Source organism: Hippocampus comes, unplaced genomic scaffold (genome assembly GCF_001891065.2).
Source record: "Hippocampus comes isolate QL1 unplaced genomic scaffold, H_comes_QL1_v1.1 scaffold35, whole genome shotgun sequence".
Classification (NCBI taxonomy): domain Eukaryota; kingdom Metazoa; phylum Chordata; class Actinopteri; order Syngnathiformes; family Syngnathidae; genus Hippocampus; species Hippocampus comes.
In genome coordinates, this window is record NW_017805279.1 from 573,771 (window position 1) to 585,439 (window position 11,669).

General features: G+C 44.6%; 1 protein-coding gene across 3 annotated transcripts in view; it reads left to right on the top strand.

Moving 5' to 3' along the window:
• rbms3 (RNA binding motif, single stranded interacting protein) overlaps positions 1–11,669 on the top strand; it is a 231,199-nt gene that overhangs the window by 52,027 nt on the left and 167,503 nt on the right. Inside the window, exon 1 of one of the 3 annotated variants that reach the window (XM_019870861.1) lies at positions 6,324–8,822. The exons of 1 other annotated variant lie outside the window; for it this stretch is intronic. In XM_019870861.1, coding sequence (XP_019726420.1) covers positions 8,748–8,822 — 75 coding nt within the window. In that variant the 5' untranslated portion in view covers positions 6,324–8,747. Of the gene's footprint in view, positions 1–6,323; positions 8,823–11,669 lie in introns of those variants that run through there. One more of the 3 variants, XM_019870860.1, reaches the window with a different exon arrangement.

Here is an 11,669-nt window from a genome sequence, read left to right on the forward strand (position 1 = left end):
AAAAAAAAAAAAGCATACCATCAAATTACCCCAAAAATCTGTAAATTTTTTTCATGAATTTTGAGACCATGTCAGTCATATTTGAAAGGTCTCAAATGAATGGAATTCGTCTGAAAATGTGTTCACAAAATCAGCACCTTTATTCGAAGCCCGAATTTAATGGGAGAGCGACTTTTAAAACATTGCTTCAGTCGATAATGCACTAAATTTCCATGAACATGATGTTCCATGAAGCCATACCCGGATGAAGTACCTCATATTACTGAACCCATTAACACTGAAACAACCCCTTAATAATGCATTTGCAACACTATTTAGTTAAAATGATCAATTACATTTGGCTTCAGTGACCAGATTGACTTCTGGCATTTAGCACATCATTTTTTTTCATCAACAAAATGTTGGAAGGTATAAAGAGATGCATATCATGTTTTCGCCGAAGCGATCAGGGTCGTTCTTGATGGTTGTCCATTAAACATCACTCATCAAAATGTCAACTTTGTCTCCGCACTCATCAGTGAGTGCCAGGATTTTGTAACACGGTATTAACCGTCACATCTAGGAAGCGGAAGAAAATGTCAGCACAATTCTTTATGACTTGGGGTGGGAGTGCGGGGGGGATGGTTGCCATGGTGAGGGTATTGTAATTCAACAGCAACTTATCCGGTGGGGGATCAGCCTGTGTAGGTTCCCTTACCCTTTTCACAATTAATTCACAAAAGGACGATTAAGAGCGGCAATTAGAACTCAAGCACATTCCCTCCAATCACTGTCTCTAACTGTGTGTTATGTCAAGTTTGCCTTTTACAGTGAGCCGGGTCTGTTTTTTGTCTTCTGGCTCTGGTGCTTTTCATGCCTTGCATGAGGCACAGGAAGGTTAAGAGTGGAGCTCGAATTGAGTTCTGCTCCATTTAGCACCCTGAAATATTCTTCGTCTCGAGAACAACGCTCTCTCTCTCTCTCTCTCTCTCTCTCTCTTGCTTCTTATTTGGCACAAGGGCTGATGTTAGCCGGCGTATGAAAGCTTTAGGGCAGCTTAGAGTATGATTGGCAGGCAAAAAGGTACGTTGTGGCAAGCCAAACATTGACTTGTTAATTTAGGGGAATCATCTCTTCTTCCGTCTGAAACCCAAATTCGCATGCAAGTCAGAGACTTGTCTTGTTCTCTCATTGATAACAGTGGTCAAGTCAAAACTTGTCATTTTGACAACGTATGACTGCATTTATCCAGCTGTTTTCTTCTGGGTCAGGTCATGGGGGCAACAGGTTCAGCGGGGAAGCCCACATTTCCCCCTCCCCAGCCATTTTGTTCCCAGCACAGCGATCGACTTGGGACCAGTCCGCGATCTACCGGTCGATCGCGATCGACGCAATGAGCACCCCTGCTCAAGGCACTTCCTTTGGCTCCTCTCAGCTCCTGGAAGACCGAGCTGCGACCCGTACAACCTGCCCAGTCCGAATTTTTAATTGTGTCCCAATATAAATGCTATTTACTAATATTTGAAAAGTCCCTTACTCGAGCGTGGCGCTTGGAATCTATTGCCTTGGCAGACGCTTACTTGAGTGAACCGACTTATAAATATTCCCAAACTGTTTATGCTAAGACTGATTTGAGATCAAAAGCAGACCCAAATATTTTGAGATTGGCAAGGACATGAATGAAGGCAGAAAAAGTAGCGCAAACTGACAGGAACTTAAAGCTATCTGGGACAATAGCGCAATGAATAAAACAAAATGCACATCATACACTATACAAGTGCTTTGATGATGCCTTGCCGGAGCTCCTGTCAGGTCTCTTGCCGTGTTCTCTCTCCAAATCATGTTTTGTGCTGTTATTTCAAAATCCGTGACTATATCCAAGAGTGCTAACATTTACTCATGCTTGCGTAGGATGACCATCTGAAGATCTTGATCTCATTTCCTGGTTCCACGTGTGTCTCTTTCCCCAGCAGAAAATCTACTTTGAAACATGCTAATTAGGAAATTAGTCATTGGGGTGACAGTGATCAACCCACCCATTTGTAATCGAGAACGAGTGTAAGCAATTTACTCGACTCTTTCCAGGTCTGTTGCTCACCCCTCATTGGGTAGCGATGGGCTCTGTGAGTCATTTGTAGCCATGCATGTCTGGTTTCATATTTCCTCCCCCATTAGGCCCGGCGTGCCTCTCCTCTGTGTTGTGATAGGCCATAATGACTCACTGGAAGTCTGCCTGGTGTTTATCAAATGTCTCCGTGCAGGGCTGGTGGTCCAATCAGGGTGTGTGTGTGTGTGTGTGTTTTATTTTTCTTTACCCGCTTGTGAAATGGTGGATAAACAGCGAAGGCTAGCAAAGAGCTCATCAAGAATAACAAAGAAGGCAAAACTAGGTTAAGCTCCCCGCCCATAATGTCAACTACACATCACAAAGGATTAAAAAAAAAAATACATACTGTCCACGCTACTCACAAAAAGTTTGGTCTGTGTGGCTTTCAGGTGAAATTTATGGAAAATGTCAAACGTTCACGTTGCAGCGATATATCATGAAAGGAGGACATTTAAGTAGAAGGATGCGCTGGCCATTTCCTCATCTCAAACAATTCATTGAAACAAAAGTTAATAAGAATGGTGGGTACGCCACAACAAAAAAATGTCAACGTCTCAATCACTCGTTATGTGCCCTTGGGCATCAATTAGAGCTTGATGTCGTCTCAAGCTGTTTACAAATCTTCCTTTACGTCATGGAGGTTCTGGTGTGCAGCATTTCGAGCCTGTGCAGGGCGACTCAGAACGTCCCGTTTGAAACATCACAGTGGCAAGGTACTGTCGATCCATTGTCAGTTATCGTGTTGGTCTCATGATGTCAAAATGCAAACGGGCATGATGTTTAAACACCAGCTCTAATTGAACCAGAACATTTATTGGTCGGTTCAAATATAAAAAAAACCATCTTTGAATGAATGTTGCCGTTAAGCTCCTTGTTAGAGAACAGCAACTTGTGAAAAAAATTACTGAAACATTTAACCGTTGGGCATGTGCATTCAAAAGCTTGGAGAAAGTCACATTAAGTTCACCCGTCAAGGTTTGAATGCATTTTAGGCTTTCACCTGAAAGCGATAATATCCCCAACTTTTTGTGAGTTTTGTGTGTGTGTGTGTGTGTGTGTGTGTGTGTGTGTGTGTGTGTGTGTGTGTGTGTGTGTGTGTGTGTGTGTATAATCAGAAGTTTACTTTTTTGAGTGGTAATAGCATAATGGCAGATGTCTACAGAGATATTTATTTGTGAGTTCATTATTATTTAACAAAATATATATTTTCAGCAGAATGGGATCATCTCTTCCTGGATGATCTAAACGGCTGTTTCAATGCCAGCGTTTTACTGAAAAGAATATTATCTAGCGGAGGTCTGTGGGGAGGCAGCTCACAACAACCCTTAGCTGATGTTTTTTGTTTTTTTTTCCCGGACCACAAATGATCCATCCATCCATCCATCCATTTTGTACTGCTAATCCTTGATGAGTCTAAATAAGCAGTGCCTATGCTGATTGCAGCCAAGTCGCGCACAGTTTGGTCTCCGTTGTTCCAAGACACAGTTTATTAACAATCGGTTGCGCACACTCCCTATAGTTTATGGGGTCCTTTTAACAGTATGTGGAAATGAAAGCCGGGGATGGATGATGGTAATTGGCAGGCAGACAATTTTTTTGTGAATTCCTGTGCCAGGGTCCTCTCATTGTTTCGGGGGGAGTGCAAGGAAAAAAAGTCTTCCTGTATTCCAAATTGTTTGAATGAATGCTCTAAATTGCTAATAACCGTTGTTTCAGACGATATTAATTTCATCATCAAATTAGTAATTACACTGCGGGAACGAAATGACCGTCTGAAGACAAATGGAGACTTTGAACTATAAACTGTAGTTACTCATTTTACATTTTAATGAAACTGCTCAAATTACATCCATCCATCCGTTGCAGTGAGATGGAGGCTGCAAGTCCCCGCTGACTTCAGGCGAAAGGCGGACGACATCCTGGACTGGTTACCAGTCAATGAGAGGGCACATATAAATACTGTATGATCGATGTTTTATGATGGTGACAATTTCCCCTAGGAGCATGTTTCCTTTATTTCAGAGGCCTGAATATAGTGGAACTTCTGAATTAAAGAAAAAAAAAAAGAAAACCAAGTCACATTTTAATTGAATTGGTCTCGGTATAAAAAGCCGTTAACCGACATAAAAGTAAAACCAAGCAAAAAATGCGGTAGTGCACTTGAATGATTGATTACATCGTGTAAAAATGAAAGGCTATGTATGCTAATGTGAAATGTTTCTAATTTGCAAGTGGTTATTTGTTCCTGTATGTTAGCCCATCTATTAGCTTAAAAAGTAGCTTAATATGCTAATATTAACTTGCTAGCTTGTAAGCTCCACGTGGACCGTACATACGATGATGAAGCTTAGTTTAGCATTTACCATAGCCGTTGCAAAACCTTTGTAATGCTATTTGAGTTCCTCAACTAAATCTCCTCTGTTGTTGGCCTTTTTCACGATAAGTCAAAAACCGGGGCACATTTTCAAATAACTCAGCGCTGTCTCCATTAGTTGCCGGCTACGTCGTCTGTTTGAACAATAAACATGTCCCAGTTTACTATCAGGATATATTATCGTTCACACTAAGACAAACGTTTAAGTGCTGAGCCCGTTTGAACTCGGCCGCTAACGACGAGGCACGGCAGTCTCTCAGATGTATTAAATTGTCGAGTCTTAATGCATGTTGTGCAGATGCGAAGTTATTGGTGTCCTTCCATTAAAAAATAAAAAAAATACATTGCACAAGGGTCACAAAAAATAATAAACTGAGGAGACGAGAATGTACTAAAAGCTCCTAGAAGACTGTCCTTTGGATGTACGATCTTTTAGTAACGCAGCACGTCAGCTGTATGTTTACAAAAAAATGAAAAACAAAGCAAAGCTAACACTACCCACGATAAAACATGAAGGTGGCTGGGGTAGGTTCTTGGGCTGCTTTGCTCCATCCAGCACGTGGGTACGATGCAAACTTAAAGACGAGCAAGATGCATCTTTTACCTTTTTGTTACACTCCTACAAAGAATTAACCATCTCTACTTTGCACTCACTGGTCATTTGCTTGATAGGAAACGCGCAAGAAACACCGGTTCATCATTTTCTTCCTCATTGGAATGACCATTAACATTTACTAATGTGCTGTAATTATTGTTATCTATTCTGGACCTGCTTTAATTCAAAACCCAAGCTCAGTCTAATCGGCTTAATAAAGACGAAAATGTCAGTGTTGGAGCAGCATGTCCTCCTCTAACTTGAGAGAGGAGGAGAAGGCGACACAGATCGTCTTTGATCAAATCCACTTTTATCATTCCTACCGCCGCGTTTTCTACTCTCGCGCAATCATTGGCAAAGAGAAAGTATCGGAGCTGTTTGGTCACGATCTGAGGGCCTGAATCAAGCGTGTAAATCTATCTCGCTGGATTGAGGCAGGGGGAAAAAAAAAATATACACCCTTCCTTGAGGAATTCAAAATCCTGCTGTTTTCCAACACTACGTACCTCCCTCCACCCAAATATTCTGGCTCCATCCTCTCCTACCACCCTTTCCCTCTTGCTCTGCCGGCCTTGCCTCAAATTTCATGCATCATCTGTTAATTTCTGGGAAACGCCAGAGACAAAACAGTTCATCCAGCCAAAGGAAACAAAAGCGATTCAGGGCATTAACACGGTAACTGCTGTTGTGTGCTCCGTGTATTATCATAAAGGCTATGACAAACATTTCACGGTTGACTTTGTAAGTCAGCACTACACTGTTCACTGATTTTTGATCAAAGTGCTGCGATGAGCGCCACAAAAATACTCTTTCTGATTAGCGCTGCTTTCGGTGAACAATACGACCAATCCCTGGCGGTTGGTGTATATTACCACTCAAATCATTTAGCAAAAAATGCCTCGACATAAAACATAGCATTTCCATCCAAGGCAACGGGTCCTCCAGATAGTTTCTAGTTTTTTTGTTTTTTTTTTTGGTCCACAGGTCAAGTTTTTCCATTTCAAGAGTCAAGTCTCAATTCCCTGCCCTTAATTCTTAATGTTTCATCTGATCAATATTCATGATTGAACTGCCCAATGTCTGTATAATGAGACTCCCATGAAATTTCTATTCTTTATTGCCGGATTTGAATGAGAAATCAGAAAATGCTGCAGGGAGTTTTTCATCATCATAAAAAAAAAAAAAAAAAAAAAAAACCTGACAGTATTTCATTAGAAATATGTATGCTATTTTAATCAGCTCTCTGCTGCCTTACAGAAAACCGTGAAGTCGAAAAATGCGCAATCACTGTCCAGAGACGCACACGAGAGCACAATACGAACTATATCTGTTTGGTTAAGTTTTGGGTTTTTGTTGCATGGAAATTGTCTTTTCATGAACATGGTCACGCCGGTTTCATTTTCGCTTTATTTTGGGCGTTTTGTTTCTCTGCGTTTGCATTTTCTCTTTGTCTCCAAAGGGCTGTGAGTTTCAAGGGGCGCTGAGTCCTGGAGGCCTAAAAGGGAACTACGGATGCTGGAACGTTACCTCTCGGTCCGTCACATTCTGACATACTGTGACATTTTTTTGCACTGCCCTGTCAACATTTTGACAGTTGAAAAAAAAAATGTGGGCCCGGCACCCACGGCAATCACCACCTGTGATGTTTGTCCACACGTTCTCCGAGTGGATTCCGGTGGCCTAAAATAATGTAAATAAAATAACGTATGCATATGTAATTGTTTTGCGTACCAAAATGAATCAAAGTCAAACTAGACTGGAAAAAGATTCCTTTCTGATGTGGCTTTTCAAGTTCAGTCTCCAAAGAAGATCTGATGTTCTTGTTTCGTTGTCATATGGCTTTTGTTTTTGTTCCCCTTTGTTCTGCTCCTACCGCCTTTCTCCAGATGCTGAGTTTATGCGACTAGCTCATCCAGACGCTGTTAATCCAGTAAACTACAATCAAAATATCCGCCTCATCTCTCTCGTACAAATAAAAGTGGCCTAAATGTAATTTCTATTTTCTTTTATATGTCTGTCAAGGGTGGCCTTTCCCTTGTTATTATTTTGGTTGCTGCGATTCCTTTACTGGTTTTGGCTTCAATGCACCGGTCCGTCGAGATGGTCCTTGAATTTTGAAAACTATTAATTCCAGCATTATCCACAGTTATGTTTTGTTGTCAGTTTCTATCAAACTGAACAGCCAAAACCTGAAACTTTTTAGTTGGGACATGCCCAAGCATCAAGAAAAAAAAAACAACATATGCAATTTAACAACAACAACAACAAAAAAACCCACACACACCCTGTAAAAAATGATCAAAGGACAGATTTTGTTCCAGGCAGTTGGTTCACTTGCATCCAGTAGGGGGAATCGACTGCTCGCTCTGCAGCCATCTGCCTCTCAATCTCCAGCCCTCTCCTCGTCTCCCATGCATATTCCCGGGTTGTGGAAACGCTGCAGCCCAATGGTCTGCGTCTGCTTGGCTGCTTTAAGACCCTCCTACCAGCTGGGCTGAAAAAAAGAGGCGGCACTGTGCTTGCAAGCCTTGGACGAGCCCCCTTTTACCGCCCTGTCAGTGTTGAGGAGAAGGGAAGAAAGAGAGAGAGAGAAGGAGAGAGAGCGAGAGATCAAGAGAGCGCATGCGAGAGAGCAACTCTGTGACAGAGGCAAAGAGAACCAAACAGGCTGCTTAGAGAAGTGAGAGAGCAGAAAGGAGGAAATAAGGAACGTACACGACCCGAGCAGGAAGAGGGAGGAACGCAGACGAGGGACCCTTTCTCTTCTCTGCCACAAGGGGCACAGTCGCTACTTTTATCCACTTGACTTCTCGATGAAACCCAGTGGACTGGACTAACCAATTAGCGGATTTGTACGACCCGTTTGTGCTGCATCCTTCGGAAACTGGCGCATCCGTTGCGCTTTCTGCTTGCGCAAAGTGAGAGGACTGACTGTCTGTTTCTGCGCTCGCCTCTTCGCGTGCGCCGCTCCGTGCGCAAAGTGCATCTGTCGGCAATCGGTGCTGAGGACGTCTCCCCTCTGTCATACAAGACACCGTTGGATCAGGCTACAGAGTGGAGAGGCAGAGCGTGTGTGTGTATGTGTGTGTGAGTGTGTGTGCGAGTGTGTGTGTGTGTGTGTGTGAGAGAGAGAGAGAGACCGTTTGAATCAGTGTGTGCATGAGGCAGAGGCAAAAGTGATCCAGTTTGAATAGAGAAGGGAACCCATACTTCCTCTCCCTGTGTTCCTTTTGCCATTCCTTTCCTCCTCTCTTTTTTCCTCCCGTTCCTCTCCCACTCTCCAAACATTCACAGGACCGCTCAGCTTCTCTTTGCAACTTCTCTTCCCTCCCCATCCTCTCTACCTCTCCCCCTTTTTTTTGTCACACCTTGATCCGACGCCCGCGGCGGACGAGCGCGCCGCACTTGGAATCGGGAACTTGAGGGAATATTTCCTTTTTTCATCCGGCAACGAGAGAGAGAGACCGAGGCGACAAGTCCGCCTTGTTCGTGGAGCTCCAGACCACATTGAGACATTAGCGTCTTTTCCCAGCTGTTGTTGCAGCACGCGGACACTTCCCCTTCCCCTCTTGTGGAGCCACGAGTGACAGCTGTGTGGACAAGGAAGAAAGGATCCCTACGAGCGTTCCACTCCTCCACTATCCACCCCCGGTGTCACCATTCCCTGCCTCAGTGCTAAGGATTCCAGCTACATGGGCAAGCGATTGGAGCAGCAGCCAATGTACCCTCAGTACACCTACTACTACCCCAATTATCTCCAGACTAAGGTACGCCACTCCTCTCGCATTACTCAAGCATGCTCCCACGCTCCTACCCTGTCTGACTCCCCCCCCCCACCCCCCGCTCCCCGAGTAGAGATGGCACTTGATTGATAGCCGGCCTTGGTCATGATGGCTTCATGGGACAGATACCTTGTTGGACTTTGGATATCTATATCAGTATGTGCACGTGTGTGTGTGTGTGTGTGTGTGTGTGTGTGTGTGTGTGTGTGTGTGTGTGTGTCAGGGATCATGGCCGAATGCTGCGATCCGTTTGGCCAGCCTTCAGCATTTTTACTGGGAGCAACACAATAACCTTCGTGCATTGCTCCTCTATCCATCACCGAGCCAACAAAATATCACCAGATCTGAATAGAACATAAAAAGGACTTGCACTTGGAATTAAAATGGTTGAGATCACCAGCTGATTTCCTGGTAAGGCCTTTAAGTAAGTGTACATCATGATCTTTAAGAGACACACACACACACACACACACACACACACACACACACACACACACAAAAAAAGCCTGTCTCATTGTAGTTCTTTGTACATTTGTTGGGTATTGCATCAGTACGATTAGAATTGAGAACCAGGCTAGGACAATAGTGACTATGCTAGTTTATAGTTTCATGATTGCACTTGGCATCGCATTGGGATGTGTGCAGTTGTCTGTTGATAGATATTGTTAATATGCCGTCACTTGCTATTTTAGTCCTTTTGTGTTTTGCGGTTCTGATATTTTAGAATCAATCAATGAGCGCCTAATGAAACTGTGGCTTTGAACATCCATATTCTTTGTTGAATGACCTAAATGTGTCCAAAACTGGAACGTGTGAAACAAATATAGCCTTGGTTTTTCTTGTTGGCGCGTTCTCATTTTGCAATGGAAAGGGTTTCTATCTTTGGACGTTAGCGTTACAATGACGGATGCACATTTTGACAATACCCTTGATCAACGATGAGGAAAATTAATGTTTCATGAACTCCCCTTTTCCCGCCGTAGTTGTCACCGAACAATCCTGCCTGAAGCAGTTGAGTTACGGCCGAGGTCCGTGCAAATGAATTACCATCGCTCTTGTTCTTCTTTTCATCTCAAACTAGTTGCGACCTGCACACTCGAGCCACACGTCTATCGGCTCAGAAACAAAGGGACTGCGCGCTTCGGTTTCTTGTCACGGGAAGCTTGAGGTGCTTGCGTGTGACACGGCTGACGTGCGAAATGGTCACTTTCGGGATGTAGGTCATCATAGTTTCTCGATGAGCCCTTTATTCATTGTTCTCACAAGGAGGAGCCATGTGAGATGTCTCAATCATATCAGAGTTTGTATTTGGGGGGGGGGGGGGGGGGGGGGGGGTAAGGGGGTTTCAGTATCTCCCCCCAATGACACTTCGACATGGTCACAATGACCCCGGGGGGATGGAACACCCCAACCAACCTGTCGGTTGGGAGTCGACCATTCTACCACTGAGCCATGCCTCGAGGAAGCAATAAGAGCAGCGATGTAAGAAGAATGCTATCTATCGGTGTACGGTGTGCTTCCAGCAGGGTAGACCTGGACTGCAGCCCCACCTGGCACTTCCCCAGCACTCCCTTCTGATTTATAGTTTAATACATTTGCGCCGCCGCCATATGGCTTCCCTCTCCATCCCCTGCTCCTTCCATCATCCGCCTCTGCCTCCCTCCCCTACTTCGCCTATCTGAGAGCTGCTCATCTCGGTGGCGTCTCAGTCAGGGTATGCCCCTCCCCCCCACCCGACCCCCCAACCCTTTCCTCAATCTCCTTCCCTCCCTCTCTTCCTCTTGTTTCGCCGCTCGCTCTCTTCCTCCTCCCTCATCCGCTCCACACTCTTGCAACAGGGGCTCCATCCAACCCACCGCCTCCTCTGCCGATGCCGCAGTTCACTCCCAAGGTCACTGGAGATCCGATCTCGCCACCGTCAGCGATTGATTTATCCTTGACTCGAGTCATGTGCCGTGCAAATAAGACCTACGGGCCAGCAAAACACACAATTCTATTTATAAATCACCATACGCCAACATCCGTAATAATTTCCCTTCTTAGTCGGTCGACCCAGTAGGTCGGTTTGACATCGCCACGGGGATTAGGAAAATCTGGCAGGCTGTGTTGGACAATGTCGCATGGGTGGCTCAACGGTAACACCGTGACAGAAAAGGGGAGAAGGGGCCAAAGTTGGCAGGTCCACCGTAAACAGTCATCAAAATTGCATGGCGCAGTATTTTGCGCGCACACACACGTATCCACACGAGTTGATTTATTTTTCGTCATCAAATTTGTTCGGGCGTCATTTGAGCAAGTTTGCACCATGGGCATGTAAAACATCAGTTAAGCGCTGCTAATGGGGAACGAAAATGTAAAAGGTGGGTCACAGGTGCGTCCGCGTCATCGCACTTGTTCATATACACACACGTCAAAACAAGTTAATCATGGTGGTGGGGGTGGGGGGGAATAAAGCATTGCATGTCATGTTCGATATCAAGTGAAAATGCCAGTCATCCTGCTTTGAATGGGAATTTGCATATCTCACGTCTGCATTCTTCTTTTCTCGCACTCTTTATTGCAACGGCCTGATTGAGGCATTCGTTTCTGTTGGAGTACATTAAAATTTAAAAAAAGCAGAAGAAAAGCCAAACAGTTTGTCTTGGCAGTTCAGAATTTGATGCGCACCAACCTGCGGCCTTGTGAGGTCGATTTTGTGCGACTTGTGAGGCCATTTTGTTGTTGTCGTCGTTCGTGGGTGTTCAGCGCAGTTAAAAATTTGCTTTGCCTTCACTGCTGCATTCCTACGGTATAGCCTCATACTCCCAAGATGTGGGTGGGGAGCGCGGGGGG